Consider the following 17,273-nt stretch of genomic DNA (forward strand, 5'->3'; position numbering starts at 1 on the left):
CCAGAGGCTCTAAGTGTGAGGTCAAGGTGTCAGCAGGGCTGGCTCCTTCTGAGGCCCCTCAGGGAAGGATTTGTCCTGAGTCTCTCTCCCTGACGTGTAGATCGATGGCTGTCTTCTCCCAGTGGCTTCATATCGTCTTCCACTTGTACATGTTTGTGTTCAAACTCCTCTCTTATAAGGACACAAATCATATAGGATTAGGGTCCACCCTAATGATCTCACTTAATTTAATTCCCTGTGCAAAGACTTTATCTCCAGGTACAAATTCTGAGGTACTGGGGTTAGGACTTCAACATCTGAATTCAGAGAGACACAGTTCAGCCCATAACAACACAAAACAGTCATAACTATAAACAACGTCAACGGTACCTGAGCCTGTTCTTTCCATTGCAACATCACGGGGCTTACCTGAATGCCCTTCAGTCCCTCAGAGCATCCAGTAACTGCTTATTGACTCTTTGTGCCTGTCATTTATAAATAAGCCTTTTTTTAAAGCTCCAAGTCTGTGAAAAAGTGGTCACCCTATGTCTTTTTTTTCTTCTTTAGTTATGAAGGCTTTATTTGAAATAAAAGTGTAATCAAATATTTTATTTACACATTGCCTAGGGCAATGTTTCTCAACCCTGGCTGGACAACAGAATCACCTGATGCTTTTAAAAAACATCTATGCCCCCGCCTTATCTCCAGATTCTGATTATTTGGTTTAGGGTGGGATACAGGCATTGATTTTTTTTTTTTTAAAGCTTCCCAAATGATTCTAAAATGCAGTCGGTGTTGAGAAGCTCTGGCCTCAGATAAAAGATAGGGAAGGAAACAATTCTTGTGAAGCACTTCTACCTGCCAGACCCTGAGCTAAGTGCTTTGCTATGTAATTTACTTTCAGGACAATCCTGAGTGCTAGGACTACATGCCCAATTTTATAGACAAGGAAAACTGAGGCCCAAGAAGATGGCTTTGCAAAAGTCCCACAAGTTGTGGGAACAAAGGTTTATTCAGGTTTAAAGAGTGCATAGTAGGGGCTTGGGTAGGGCTGGATGTTGGTCAGGTCTTTTCCATTGTTTGTGAAGTGAATCAGCACAGAAAGACATCAATTTTTGGCTACTTTTATAAAGCAGATCTCATAGTCTTGCCTTCATGCTGATTCTTCCATCACGGGCTCAACAGCCATCAGGTGGTTATTATATTAGTTCTATTTGTCAGAACAGACCAGGCTGTGCTGCTATAACAAATAATGATTTACTTCTCATTCATCAAGGTTTCTTGTAGCTTTCAGTGACTCCCAGGGGCAACTCCTACTAATTGGAGACTCGGGGATCCAGGCTGCTTCCTCTTTCTGGCTGTATCATTTGGAATACACGTCTTCTAGGTTACCAAGGCAGAGGGAAGAGAGCTTTCCACCAGCAATTAAAGGCTTTGGTTTAGAAGTGACACATGGCACTTCGGCTTAGAGCTGTTTGATCGGCCCTAGTCACAGGACATGTGGAGGAGCACAAGGACATTTTGGTGAGCAGTAAACATCTCTGCAATTTTGCCTTAACAAAAGGCATCTTTTTGGGAGAACATGGTCAAGAAGATTGAAGCCCATGTTTGATGCCACAGGCCCTGCTTCTCCACTGCACCATGATGTCTGTCCTTCTGTGCCATGGATGATAAGAAAGTAAAAGCAAACCCGAATTCTTTACTGAGATTTGAGGCAATTTAGGTGCATTAACATGTAATTTTACTGTATTACACCTTCCTTAGGGGGCAGGGACCGTATCTCATTCTTCTTTCTCTCCTAATGCTTTTTAGGCATTGGGGTATATACCTAAATACATAAATTCAGCAGCTATTAATTGGACAAAACAGACATGGTCCCTGACCTCATGGATACAATCAAAATACCCTAAATAATATCTTCGTGTTGTCTTGTCTTTTTAATTATGAATATTATATATTGAAAATGTAAACCAATTAGCTTGGACCTCTTGTGAATTGGTCAACTATTTTGTAGTTCAGGTATTTTTGTAATTTACTTCCTTCTTACACATTTCTTTCTCTCCTGTTTCATAGCTAGCTGAGAGGTATGAAGTTTGCAGCCCGCAAAGTGATATAATGCTATGCTTGTATTATGCATGTAGCCAAAGGTTAAATACCTCCTTTCTGATCATCAGGTAAGATCTACAGCCTTTGAACAACTTGTTTTGAGAAACAGTTGCCCAAAGACAGTGGCAGGAGAGTATAAAAATATAAAAAATACATGATGTTTCAGTTTAGATAAACAAGTTTTTTGCGATCTTTTTTTTGCCTATTAGATATTTCAGATTTCACAATTAAAATACAAATTACAGCTTAAAAAGCAACTTTCACATTTTTATAAAATATTTTGTTGCCAAAGGGATATAATCACTTTACAGAAACTTAAAAAAAAAATAGAGATAAGAATTCATTCATGGTTCTCCCTTCCTTACCACTATTAGCCTCTTGGTGTATTTCCAGATTAGCTATTTTTAGATGGAAAAAAAATGTGTTTAATTTTCTCTGTTTCTTCTCCTGCAAAGTTATTTGGTGTAAGGATATTAGAAAACCGTCATTTTGGATAGACATTTTCATTTAGCTAGTACTTTAGTGATTATATTTCATGCAACAGCTGTGAGGTGAAGGTTCAGAAGAAACCAGGGAATTCATTTGAGTGATGGTGGTAATTTACATTTTCTCCCTGGTGGGTGGGAAAGGAGTCTTAAGAAAATTTTTAGGAAGAAACAGAAAAGAGACATATGCTGTGGTCCTAAATATAAAACACGTAAACTGAATGTAAAAAATAATTACAGAACGTAAGATTGGGGTAACTTATTTTTCTTCCTAAATAATTAAAGCAGACGCTAGTGCCTTTTTTTAAGACCCTGATTTTCCTAAATATTCACCACAGTAAATAGCTATAATTAGGATTCATCACACGTAATCAGTTTCCAAATTATTTCATGAATACATTATCTATTGCAATGAGTGCCTCCCCACTCTTTTCTCTCCAAGTCAATCTTTAAGCCAGTTGAAGTTTCACAATGGTCCTTTAAACCAATACTTGTAGCTCACAATGTCTGCATGTCCAGGATACCCATGTTTGGCACTTTTTCATTTGTTAACTGTTTGTCTCATATCTTTTGGACGTTTAAATGATTTTGATTTGGCATGTGCTCTGAAGGTAGTAGTATTCCAAGAGCCCTCTCACTGCATGTTAAGTGCTATTCTCTGACACCCAGCCAGAGCTCGGATGTTGGCAGGGTTGATTGCTCAAATGTAGTGATTTCAATTCCAACCTTTGCATACTAAAATTACATAGCCTAAACATGAAGCTTCCAGATTTTTCCTCTTAAAAACAGAATAAAAAACATAATTTAACATTGCTACAAAATAATTAAGACAATCTTTAAAATGGGGATAAATTTGAAAATAAAATTGTTAGGCTATCACAATAAATACTGAGGAAAAGAATGTTGATTTGTGAGGTTCAATAGTAGTTGAGAAAACAAAAAAAATCATAGTTATTGTTGGGGCATTTCATATTTTTCTACTTTTACTGTATAAAGGGAGTGAGGGTCTTGGGTTCTCTGTAAAGCAGATCCAGAGAAAAAGATGTGAGAGTGAGTCATTTGGGAGGCAGTGCCAAGAAATACCGTCAGGGGAGTAGGGAGTGAGAAAGGGAAGGGAAGGAAGCTAATGGAGTCTGTTTCAAGCAGGTTATTGCTCTGAGACCTAGGGCTTAGCTCCAATGGTGAACCAACACAAAGTACAGAACACACCTCAGAGTTGTCCCACCCAAGGGGCAAGGGAACTGAGGTATTCTTCACTGGCTCCTACCTTTGTCTGGTTGGCAGCTATTCCCAGGGATGTTAACTTCCTGTCACTTCCAGCACGGAACACAAGAACAGTCTCAGGTGGAGTTACAGATGTTTGCAGATTGCCAACAGTGTCACACATCAGGATGCTGAATGCCAAGAGCCTACAAGTAGGCTATCTACAGTGCCTGTTCAGGGGCGGTGATGAAGAACATGGACTTCTATCACACAAACCTAGTGGAGCCCTGCTTCTGCCACTTATGTGTGAAATTGGTAAATTACCTAACGTAAGCCTCAATTTCTTTATTTGTAAAATGAAAATAGCATGAGAATTCACCTCCTAGGGTCTTTGTAAGTATTAAATAAAATATGGTGTTTAAAGCACACACAAAGTTTGAAAGATCACCGGTTCTATAGCTCAAAGAACTGGTTTAAGTGCACATTAGAAATTATGTCAGTAAATTGTGTCTTTGTTAACCTTTATGACAGACAGCTCTTGGGGCGGCTTCTGGTTCATATTTCCTTACCATGGGGGTTTTCTACAGGGATGTCTAAATTATGTGACCCTGGCCTCTGGCCAAAGCTAGGCAGGACATCAAGACCGATCCAGTTTTTGTTAGGGGGAATTTTGTAATGTCGAATGGAGAAGCACTGAGCCTGAGTGTCTTCGCGGACATTCGTCACATTAATAGCAACTATTTTAAGAATTCCTCTAAGAGCTTGCAGCAGCCCTGGTTCTCTCCATTGACTTTTGGTTGTTCTGACCATCTGTGAGGTAACTACATCCTTCCTAAAGATGCCTTAAAGGTTAAAATGAGCCAGAGCAAATTTCTATTGCTTGCAACCAAAAGAATCTTAACCAATAAAACCCATCTGTTATTAACCAAACACTATCTGATGGCTGCTCTCTCATCACTATTTACGAATAAATGTAATTTATTTTATATATACAACTTGTTTTATGTAATTACATATTAACTATATATTTTATACCCTATTTTGTATAATTTAAATATGTAAATATACGTTTATGTATAAATATGTATTTCTTGGTATTTTGTGTTTGTTCCCAGAACTACTAAGAAAACCAAATGAAAAACTCCACAAACCTTCCAGCCTTTCTACAGTCACGTTACTGACTATGCAAGGCTAAGAATACACAATCATTAATTAGATGGGTTTCAATCTCACAAACATGTCCAATATTTGAACAATTAACTATTAGCAAGCTGAAGTGAAAATTTGTTCTTTTGTAGCCTTGGAATTGAATAAAACTAACAGAAGCAACTTCTAAAAATATAATTGACATGATTTTGTAACTTTTAATTAGATGCTATTAGCTCTATCTCACTCTCCTTTCCTGAAGGGCAGGCCTCCCTTCAGAACCGCAGCCCCATGGGCCTCTGTTTTCTAATAACTTTATATCTTCCTGTTCTGCTCCTTAATCTGCTCTCCTTATCCACTGCTCATTCAGTCAAGCAATATTTATTTAGTGTCAAATACAGACCTATTAATAAGTGCTGGATCTATAATCATAAAATGAAACACACATAGTTCCTGACCTAAAAAAAGTTTGATTTTGTAACTTTTATGCTGAGAAATGAAGGATAGTAGGAGTTAGATACGCACTGGTGTGGCAGAGCATGAAAAAGACTAAGAAGCGCACATCTGATTCAGAGAAATGGCAGTTGCTGGTCTCCTTCGTAAGTGTAGTCTGAAGAAATTCCAATCATGCTTTCCACCCTGAACAAAATTTGTTTTAAAAAAGCAAAAACCATTCTCCTTCCTTTTGCTTTGAAACTTGTAGCACTCCTACTCCAAGGTGAGAAATTCCCCTTCCTATAAAATCGATTCAGAACCTCTTTCATTTCCTTCCTCATCCTCCTCTCATATGACAATCTCACCTCCTGAGGAAGACTCACCTCAATGGGAGGGACTTAAAATGGCTGCAGTTTCTCCTCATCATTGACTTATAGACAGCCATAACTCCTCCAGCTTCAGAGGCCAGAATCAAGGTGTTGGCAGGGCTGCACTCCTCTGGAGGAACGAGGGGGAACTTGGTTCCTTGCTTCATCTAGCTCCTGGTGGACTGGCTGCCAGCATTGCCTTGCTTGTGGCCACAAGACTTGAATTTCTGACTTGATGGTCACATTGCCTCTTCTTCTAAAACCTCATTCTCCCTTTCATCAGGATACATAACTGTTTTAGGGTCCACACAATCCAAAATAATCTCCGCATTGCATATCCTGAATTTAATTACATCTAAAGAAACTTTTCTTTTTCTATTTTGCCACAGAAGGAAACAATCACAGGCCCCAGGGATTAGGATGAAGATACCTTTTGGGTGGCTGTTTTTCAGCCTACCACAAGTTATAGTCAAACTATGGATTATAAAGACTGTACTCTCTTCTGCCTCCCAGTATTATTTGAAAATCATAATGTTTCCAACTGTATTCAACTCATCCCTGAAACTGGCAATTTTTTCTCTATTACTGTAAATATCTCCACCAATCCCCAGGGGCTTATTTCGACAACCATGGAATTATCTTTAGAAGGTACTGTATTACTAGGCAAGGTCTTACTAAGTTTTCCTTTACAAAAATGCCTCTGAAGTTTTTCTTTTGACTCTTCTGTCTCTAGTCTGTCACTTTTCTAGGCCATCCAAGGAAAGCTTTCAAGTCCATTTGGCCATGCCACTTGTGTGCTCAAGGACTCAGTGGCTCTTTACTTTTTCAGCTTTTACTTCCTATAAGCAACAAGTCCTGAATAAGACCCTAAGCATTAAAAATATTACTGTCCCTGAATCTTTCCATCTTTAAGATCACCTTATAGTCCAAGATAGCTTCTGGAATTCCAGTTATTTCCTCCCTCCCTCTCTCTTTCTCTATTCCATTGCAGCAAATGCAGCCATGTGACTAAGTTCTAGCCAATGAGATAGAAAGGAACGTGTGCACAATTTCTAGGAAAGGTCTTTGGAAGGTATGGGGTGAGAGCACTTTTGGCTCTCGTTGTATAAAAATAAATAAATAAATAAATAAATAAATAAATAAATAAATAAATAAATAAATAAAAAATATTGACATATTTCCCCCCAGGCAGCAGGTAAAAGGAAGCAGGTTCATTTTGTATCTCATTGGCTAGAACTTAGTCACATGGCCACATACTGCTGCAATGGAAGCCAGAAAACATCATTTTCCAGCTCAGGGCTTTGCTACAAGGAATGAGAGAATGGATATTACGAGGCAAACTAGCAATCTTTTCCTCTATCCTAATATAAAGTGCATTTTTACCCCCACAATACCTCCCATCAAGAAGTAGTTACCTTATACTCAAGTCCTAACCAAGTCCTTAAGTGAGTCTAAAATAACTTCAGTTGATTCTACAGTGCATACTTAAAAGGATCCCTGATAGAATCATTTTTTTTTTAAAGGCAAAGGGGGAGCATAACTCCTCATTCCTTAAGAATGGGCTGTACATAGTGATCTTCTGGAATACAGTACTCAAAACAGTAATTTTACAGTGGAGAAACTTGAGAAACACCACTTCTGCCAGGTGATCAAGGTCAATCAACAGTCATAACCCACACTGATCGCATGTAACCTTGATACAATCACTCTGCTTCTGTGATATTCCTCCCCCAAACCCATAGCCCCAATCATGAGAAAAAACAAATTCCGTTATCTTCTCAAACACTTGATCAGTACTCCTCAAAACTGTTAAGTCATTAGAAATATCTATTACTGGATTGTCTTTCTCTTGTTAAGTTTTAAGATATTATATTAAGTTACATAATTACAAAATTATAGAACAGATACTATCTGTAGAGGCATAAATGTTTTTAATTTTGATGATGTACCATCTATCTAATTTCTCTTTAGTTGCTAGTGGAGTTTTTTTTTTTTGATGCCATATTTAAGAAATCATCACCAAATTCAAGGCCATCAAGATTTGCCCTTGTTTCCTTCTAAAATTTCATAGTTTCAGCTCTTAAATTTAGGTCTTTACTCCATTTTGTTATTTTTGTATGTAGTATGAGGTAGAAGTTCAACCTCATTCCTTAGCATATGGATGTCACTTTCCAAGCACCATCTGTTGAAGAGACTATTCTCTCCCCACTGAATGGTCTCAGCCACTGTTGTTAGTCAACTGACCACAGATAATGTGGATTTATTTCTGAACTCTCAACTCTGTTGCACTGATCTTTATGTCTATCCCTATGCCAGTACCACACTGTTTTACTAATGTAACTTTCTGTACATTTTGGAGTAAAAAAGTGTGAGTCTTCCAACTTTCTCTTCTTTTTCAAGATTGTTTTGGCTATTCAGGGTCCCTTGCAGTTCCATTATGAATTTAGGATTAACGCTCCCATTTCTGTAAAAAAGGCCTTTAGGATTTTAATAGGTATTGCACTGAATCTACTGACTGCTTTGGGGAATACTGACATTTTAACACTGTTTCCTAATACATGAACACAAGATCTTCCAACACATGAACACAGGATCTCTTTCTGTTTATTTAGGTCTTATTTAATTTTTTCAGCAAGATTTTGAAGTTATCAGTGTACAAGTTTACACCTTCTTGGTTAAACATTCCTAGGTGTTTTATTGTCTTAGATGCTATTGTAAATGGAATTGCTTTCTTAGTTTCCTTTTTTGGATCTTTCATTGCTATTATACAGAAATATGACTGATTTTTATGTTGACTTATCTTACAGCTTTGTGGAATTTACTAGTTCTATCAAATATTTTGTGGATTCTTTAGGATTTTCTACATATAAGATCATCTGTGAATAGAGTTTTACTTTTTCCTTTCCAATTTGGATGCCTGTTTCTTTTTCTTGCCTAATAGTTTAGCCTGATTGCACTTTTAAGCAAAAAATGAGAAAGAAACATTCTAGGCTTACGAATTTCAGCATGGTTTTGGAAGTCTACATAGAAATGTAGACAAATTATTTCCCATGTCTGTAGACAGTAGGGAATGAAAGAAAAAGAAGCACATTAATCTTTGTAGCTAATGAATATAAACATTCCAGGGTCAATAGCATTTTAAATTATGCACAGTAATAAAGCAGATTTTTGTACTTGTTTTACATAGCACTATTTTTAGGACATTTAAAAAAAATGAAGACATAGAAACAAAATTGAGAAGCAATTTTCACCTTTAAAATTTATTACAGAAGGCATACATACAAAATGAAATCCTAGTTATAAGAGATGTCACTAGAGTAAGTTATAATAAACTTCAATAAAAACGAGTATGTGTGTGTGTGCATGTGAACGCAGGAATATACACATACTTAAACGTTTTCAGTTACTGGCACTGTGTGATGCATTACATAAGACAGTATCTACTAATTAAGGTAACTGAATTATGGGGTTTTAGAAGGCTTTAAATACAATATGCAGATAATCGACAACAAAAGACAGTTCAACTCAGAAATGGTATTAGAATCAGAATATCTCATATGAAATTACTAACCTCTATTCCCCTCAAAAGAAGTTTCCAACAGAAGCTATTTCACAAATTCATACTAGAATATCTCCTTAAAAATAGAAGAAAAAAAGGCGAGGAAGGGAGGGAGAAAGAATATGCATGGTGGTGAATGGTTTTATTGCTTTAAGAAATGTATTTTTGGTATCAATACAAAATTTATAATATTTATATTTATATAATTGTATATAAAAGGCATCTATAGAATACAACCTAAACACACATTTAGAAGGATATAAACAGTTTTCAAATATAAAAACTCTGTGCTATTACAAATGTTTAACAAGTAGTTACTAATATTTTGGTTGTTAAGTATAATCATAAAAGTAAACCAAAAATATTTTACATTTTTATTAACCCAAATTAGAATTATAAAAATGTTTATCTAAAAAGCATTAATTTTGACATTCAAGTACAGAATTGTGGTGCAGCCAGAAGTGAGAAGTTATTCAAGGAACCCCCTGCAAATTATGACTTGAACACTGGCTTTTAAGTGAACGGGCAAGAGGAAGCTAAAGGCAGGTGAGAAATGGGCACTAAAGAAAACAAAGATAACAAAAGGATGGCAAAGACACGATGGTCAAGTAAGTCTCTAGTCTGATAAACTATTTCTAGGAAGGATAAAATTAAAAGTGCTTAAAACAAAAAATGTCAATGTCACTAAGTACTCTTAAGTGCCATAAACATTGGTTATCAAAATAACTTTATTAAGAGTTGGCCACACATCAACTACTGATACCCACAGCAATACTATTACCACAGTGCCTTGTTTAATCAAACTTCAAATATTTATCAGTTATCTCTGTAATTTATCTTACACATGTACATAAATACCAGAAAGTTTAAATATTTTTATTTACTATTTTAATCTTTTCCTTAAAGATGCAGGATTTCATCTTGTATCAGTTATGCAAACATGACAAAGGTGAATTAAATAGGAACTGAATATAAAGAATATTTGATACCATGATTATCATGATCTGGAACAAGTGAAGTTTTCTACCTCTTGCTCCATTTTCTAGATAAAAGATAGAAGAAAAAATAAGTTTCTATATGGAAAAAATTAAAGAAACACTACCCCATTGGTGATTTTTTTTTTTGCAGTAATCAACCTTATTTCACCCATCTGATAGTGAAAACAGAAATTCTGTTCAGTATTCATGACACTTACAAGACAATATTCACTGATGGGACTTCATTATTTAAATCCCTTTGAAATGAGTCTGAGATGTGTTCATCTTACATTAAATTCAAATATTTATAATCAAGGCACTGGTGTATTTATATATATTAATACTTTATTATTTTGTAAATACTAGTATATATATATATATATATATATATATATATATATATATATATATATATATATATATATACTGTGTAGGTGTCATGGCACACTTTAGTAGGTATACTAAATACTATATATTTTATATACTAGTCGGTATACAGTAGATACCAGTAATATATATATTATACTATATAAACAGCCAATATCTATTTTTAAAACTTAGTACTCTAAGGCCCACTATTAAGCAAGATTAAGTAAAGTCAAATAGGTCTATCTTAAGTCTATCTTAAAAAGGGGCTATGTATCTTCATTAATACACAAACAAAATAGATTTTTCTACAGTTTACAGCATTCCACTGTTTATTAAAGAAACAGAAACTAATTTGTTAGATTTAAAAAAGTACAGAACTCAGTTGTACCTAAAAATAATCCATAATTGATGTATTTAAAAAAAGCCTTTAGAAGTTTTTATAATCAATTAATTTCTTATATAGATTAGTTTACCTGAATAAGTGTTGTCTTGTCATAGTCCCTGCGATGCTGATAAATACACTGGCTGATGACAGCATACAAATTTTCCAGCTGAAAAATATTGTATTCTTGACTTTTTTTAACAACAGTCTTCAAAAGATTCTAAAAGAAAACATGAATGTTTACCCATGTGAGAGAAATTTCCTAAGATAAGAATACTTTAATTTTGAAGATCTGGGGACATTTTTAGCATATAAGCCAGAGAGAAGGCAGACCAAGCCATATGATGAGACACTGCAGCCTCTGACAGTGGCTCTGACATTTAGCTGTAAGTTAACTTTATCAACATTCTATGATCCTGGCCTCTCCCCTGGATAACTCCCGTCCTAAAACCTACAGCTGAGGAAGTTGCCAATTTCAATTCTAGCCATAAATCTCTATAGACAAATTAAAAAATAATTTCAAACTACATTAGCAGGAAAAAAGGCAACTTTTTGCAGGGTATTTTATGGTACTATAAGCATATTATAATTAATTCTGTTATGTGAAACAAAAAGAGAGTACATAAATGATGAACTACCTCACCATTTCAGGGTTCTTTTCTTACTAAAAGGATTTTCTATCTGCTCAGTGTTTTTTCTCACGACTGAAATGGAATCACTGAATTTCTGTGATTCAAGTCTTGTTCTACCATAATATTCTATACCTCATAGTTAACAAAAACATGCCATTGTGGTTAAGTAAAAACCAGCTAAAATGGTTGTAAGGTTATGGTCACTAAAGCAATGTATGGGATCAGTGAATAGACAACTCTGTAAAACCTGTAATATCAACATACCAGCCTTCTCCAATCACTGCCCTTATGAAAAGTTATTCTATACCAAGTTTATCCTTTCATAAAAGATTATTATTTATTGCATGCCAAATAGATACTATGTACTACACTACAATCCCTCTTTTGGTGGGTTATGTTAGTAAACTGCACAATGAAAGCATTATGATTTCAATTTACATACTTTTAATCGCTCATGGTCCACAACAAGTGAGGGCGTAGGCTGAGAAAGAATTGCCAAAGCCTTTTCAACACTGATGAGCTGCTGTTGCTCTACTTGGGAACGTCTAGCTCGAGTCATTCGCAGAACATACATTTCTAAAATGAGAAAGTAAGTGACTATTATTTGGTTCACAGACATTTTATAATGCCTAAAATAAATATTAAGGCAGATTAAACAGGAGGACATATTTACTAAGATACAAACCCTAATCAGGTTTACCGACTCTGCTATAAGATTAAGATGCTGCCATTTACACACTCAAAAATTAAGAACATTTGATAAGTATTTTCTCAAATAGAGTATTTCAGGGAATTCTCAACAGGTAAGACTGTATTCTACTTAGGCATAAAACTCATAGAATTTAAGAGCTGGAAGGGGCCTTAGTAATCTAGGAGTTGCAAACTAGCACCCATAGGCCAAATCTGGTCTACTGCTATAAATAAAACCACACCCATTTTACATACACGTGCCTATGTGGCTTTCCAACAAGGCTGAAGAGTTATGAGTATCTGGCCCTTTACAGAAAAAGTTTGCCTATTCCTTATCTAGAACTATCTACTCACTTATAGGTGAGAAAAGTGAGGCCAAGAAAGGTGACTTTTCTAAGGTCAACATACCTAATTGTTTTAAGAGCCAGAAAAAGAACCCAAATTTCCTGACATGTAAACAGGTACCTGTTCCACAAAATAGTGTCCTTTTAAAAAAAATTAACAATAAAGGAAAAATAACAACTCAGAATCTAAACAAAACATACTAAATTATATAGCCAGAAAATTAACATTTAAAATATCCACACTGGAAAGGCTATATCCTAAGCCCATTCTGCTACGATTACTCAAACACACTAGAACTCATTTCAAAGAAGTCCATGAAAAAGACTTACCTACAGCCTATAAGCCTCTAGAGAAAGCTAGTTTCATTAACTTAGTCAAAACTTATTTTTGATCAAAATAAATTTTTAACCCTGTTACCCTTCCTTTCACTTTGTAAGATTAAATATTGTATGGCTTTTCCAAAAACCAAACAAATCTACTGCAAAAGGTCCAAGAAGATCCAGATAGAAGACAATTCTAAATGAAAAACTTTGGGAGCAGGATCTTTTGCACAAATATAAATCATCGTAAACTTAACCTACCACAGGGATAGAAGAATGATGGGGGTGAGTAACAGTTGTTCTATATCACTCAGCAAGAACCATAGGAAACTGCTTATCTTGCATAAAAATGAGAGGGTTATCCTGCCAGCTTTTAAAAATTGTATAGCCAAGCACTTTACTACCTGCTTTAGATGGATTACTTTATTCAATTCTCAGAATACCTTATTACCCAGCAACCATCCACCCCAATTTTGCAAATGAGAAAACTGAGGCTGATGGGTTAAGAACCTTGCCCAAGGTCGCAGGCTACTAAGTAGTGGACTAGAGGCTCAAATCCAGGTCTGTCTGATGCCATAGCGTGTGCTTCTAATATCAGTGATTTACTAGCTTAATAGTTATTAAATAGAATAATGCCAATTTCCCTATTAAACACTTGCACTCTGAAAGACAAGGAAAAAAGGAATAAACTGAGATAATAATCATTTAAAAAATTTGAGTGAAACATCTTTTAAAATTAAGTTGCTTAATTGAGACTTACCTTTTGCTTCATTTTCATCAGAAATATCTATTATCTGAGAGATAGAAGCATCTCCATTGCAAGTAATCCTATCTTTTCTCAATTCTATACTTGCTGTAGTCTTCTCAGATTCTTCAAGTTCATTCTCAATACAAGTACTTGAATTATTATTTCCCAATTCTATTTTGCTTTCAGAGGCATTTTGCTGCTTCTCATTTTCTTCCATTGAAGACTCCCCTGTATTTCCGGTCTCATTGTGGTCTACACTTGTATCTTGATTTTCCTCTGTATCACTCTCAATTTTGTCATCTGCAACATTCTGGCTATCATCTTTTGCCTGAGAAATCCTCCTTCGTTTCGTTATGGTGCCTATGTACCACTTTGACTTTTTGCGGATTTTTCTCTTCAACTGAGCTTCAGAGAATTTAAAGAAAAAGAACAAGAGAACATTTAACAATTTTATAAAGTCTAAGTAAGTGAGGGTAAAAATACCTCCTAAGATATTAAAAGGAGAATTTGATATACCACCATAGTTTTGTATGGTTAGACTATAGAAATAAAAGTAGAGAGTACTGTGACAAGAAGGTAGAAAGTGGGCAATGACCTATCATACTAAGGAGTTTGGATTTTATCTTGAATTATTATTCTGTTTTATGTTTCTATATATATTTATTGAAGTATATAGTTAGTTTACTTGAATTCTTTTTTAAAATCTTGAATAATTTTAAGGGAAAATAATTGAGTAATTTTAAATGAATTGTTTGGTGCATAAATTACAAAGATCACTTTGGCAGTAGTATGAGGAATGAACTGGAGGAGGGGCAAGACTAAAATAGCCTACACTTACTGAATACTTACCATATAGCAGGAATTCTAAGCCCTTTATATACGCTAACTCACTGAAATTTCACTTAAGCTCGATCAGGTTTGCTACTGTTATCAACATCATTTTACAGATGAAGAAAGTAAGGTATACAGAGTTAAACATTCTGCCTAGACTAGCCGCACTGTAACCACACTGCAACCTTATATTTGGGAGATTCATCCATACTACTGTATGTACTTGAAGTTTAAGCATTGTTACATAATAATCCATATTTTTCCATTCTACTGTTGATTGGCATTTGGGTTGCTCCCACTGTTGGGCTATTGTGAATACTGGTTCTATGAACATTCTCGTACCTGTCATTTGGTTAACATAACGTATGCAGTCCTGCTGGGTATATGGCTAGGAATGAACTGTTTTCAGGGAGTCCTTTTCCATGTCCTCAATTTCCATATACATACATACATATATATATGTGTGTGTGTGTGTATATATATATATACACACACACACACACACACACACACACACACACACTTCACACACACACTTGCTTAAAGTTGATTTGACCAAGAGCATTCTGGTAATGGAGGTTTCTTGCTGGTTCATCTTTCTTATTCTCCCTTTTCCAATTGCTTCCTTCCATTATGACAAAATAAGGGCTTATCCTACCTATCTGAAATCAATTATCCCACGATGGATAAACCTACAGTACAATAAAGGAGGGTTCCAACCCTAGCAAAACAGATACGTTCAAAATTTTTAAAAATCTGTTTAAAGCACTGGAGACCTAACAAAGCATTAAGGAATTATGGCACAAAATTCTGGGAAAACAAATGAATAGCTGAGAGGCTAAAAAGCTGAGGACAGTCTTACATTTATGGGGCTTATAGAGCAAAAATTGGAATTAAGAGCATGCCAAGGAAGAGAAGCCTCAGGAAATCCAAAGGATTTGGGTTGGTACCCAGTAGTTATATCCTAAGAATAAAGAGGAACAGGAAATAGACTAGGATTTATAGGAAGTAAAAATCAGTTTCAAATCAAGTCAATCCACAATTAAGACTCTGAACTGGAAGGTGACCTGGGACTGCAAGTTATATCTCATTATAAGCCTGGATTTATTTCAAGAATACAAAGTTGCCTTAATATTAAAAATATCAACATAATTTACAGCATCAATATAAAGGAAAGCAAGAGAAAAAGCAAATGGGGCTAGAAGAGAATAAATGCGACAATTTCGTAACTAAAAATTACCCAAGTGTACTAACCAGGAGTGCTGCAAGCCACAGGAGCACTGGGTGTCTTCAGCTTTTCATTTTGCTCTGGATCTGATCTTTTATCACCAGCAGGAGTGGAATTTTGCTTTGGCATCACATGGTAGTAAGACGGGGCATATTTGGAAGAGCTACAACCTTATAAATAGACATATGGAATATCAAATCAAATTTCCAGATTTCAAAATTACATGAAGAATTAATTAAAAGGACTCAATACACTACATCAAAAGTATCTTTTTTCTGATGCCAAATCATTTTCCTACCTCTCTTCTTTCTAGATTCCTGAATTTCTTCACAAAGTTGCTCAAAGTCTTCATCAAGTTCTTCTTTAATTATTGCATAGGCAGTATCTCTTAAAGCACAGGCTCTGTGCCTAATAAGACGGTCTAAGGAATGAATAAAGAATATAATTTAAAATTTTTCTTTTTAATAATTTAACAAAAATTAAGTCAACATGTTAGGCTAAAGTTATAGCCTTACTACTATTTTTATTTTACTTCCACCATGAATAGTGAAAGTTACTGGAACTGTGTTATTTCTGTCTTTGCTGTTAATCTAATGTTCTGGACATCTCATTCAATACGGCAGACTAAACCCAATTTCATCGCCCTGCCCTATCCAGATCCCTTTGAAATACCAGAAGAAATACAAGAAATCAATCAATAGCAAGACTACACAACAACATAATGACAACAGCAAGGAAGGTTATTAGTGTCACTAGTGAACTAGTAGAATTTCAAAGAGATAAAAAGGATGTTACTACATTGACAGGGACACAAAACAAGGACAGTGAAACAGCAACCTTACATAGGAAATACTGAAAAAAATCCTAAACTGAGTCCAAACACTGTAAACTGGAATATGCCTTGAGGTAGAAGGCAGGTAGTAAGTGAATGTTAAGTAAATTTGCTTGAACAGCTTGATGAGTCCCTCTCACAGGGTGGTAAGATACAATATTCACACCCAGTTTATAGTTGACAGCAAAAGCTACAATAACAGAAGGACTGTTGCTGGGGGCTTCTAACATGGCCTGAAGAAAGGCAGGGCAAAGTTCCTGAGGTGTGGTAGTACTAGTACCACCCAGGAACCTGTCAGAATGCACATTCTCAGGCTCTACCTTACATCTACAGAATCAGAAATTGTCAACATGGGGCCCAGAAAGCTGCATCTTAACAAGTCCTTTAGGAGATGCTGATGCCTGCTAAAGTGTGAACACCACAGGTCTAAAGTAATTTTAGACTATCACAACAGACAGAAAGAGAAGTAGCAGCAGTATGACTGCAATGAGACAAAAAAAGCTCTCTTCCTCCAGGGTAAATGCTTCCTTCTTTCTGTAGTTAAGGGGACTGTTGCCAGTTTGATAGCATGTTCCCCACTGCTTACCTCCAGAACTCTGACCTATGGGGTAAAATCTAGGGAAGGCTGGGGTAAAGGA

At 35.6% G+C, this 17,273-nt stretch overlaps 1 protein-coding gene across 3 annotated transcripts in view; it reads right to left on the reverse strand.

Moving 5' to 3' along the window:
* Positions 1-8,955: 8,955 nt before the first annotated feature.
* Positions 8,956-17,273, reverse strand: part of ATAD2 (ATPase family AAA domain containing 2) — a 58,132-nt gene continuing 49,814 nt past the window's right edge. For 2 of the 3 annotated variants that reach the window (XM_072949673.1, XM_015245427.3), the window contains exons 23-28: positions 16,102-16,224; positions 15,830-15,973; positions 13,757-14,149; positions 12,084-12,217; positions 11,101-11,229; positions 8,956-10,323 (exon numbers count right to left, since the gene is read on the reverse strand). In XM_072949673.1, the coding sequence (XP_072805774.1) occupies positions 10,279-10,323; positions 11,101-11,229; positions 12,084-12,217; positions 13,757-14,149; positions 15,830-15,973; positions 16,102-16,224 (968 nt within the window). In that variant the 3' untranslated portion in view covers positions 8,956-10,278. The remainder of the gene's footprint in view (positions 10,324-11,100; positions 11,230-12,083; positions 12,218-13,756; positions 14,150-15,829; positions 15,974-16,101; positions 16,225-17,273) is intronic. The other variant, XM_072949674.1, reaches the window with a different exon arrangement.

This window comes from Vicugna pacos, chromosome 25 (genome assembly GCF_048564905.1).
Source record: "Vicugna pacos chromosome 25, VicPac4, whole genome shotgun sequence".
NCBI classification, from domain to species: domain Eukaryota; kingdom Metazoa; phylum Chordata; class Mammalia; order Artiodactyla; family Camelidae; genus Vicugna; species Vicugna pacos.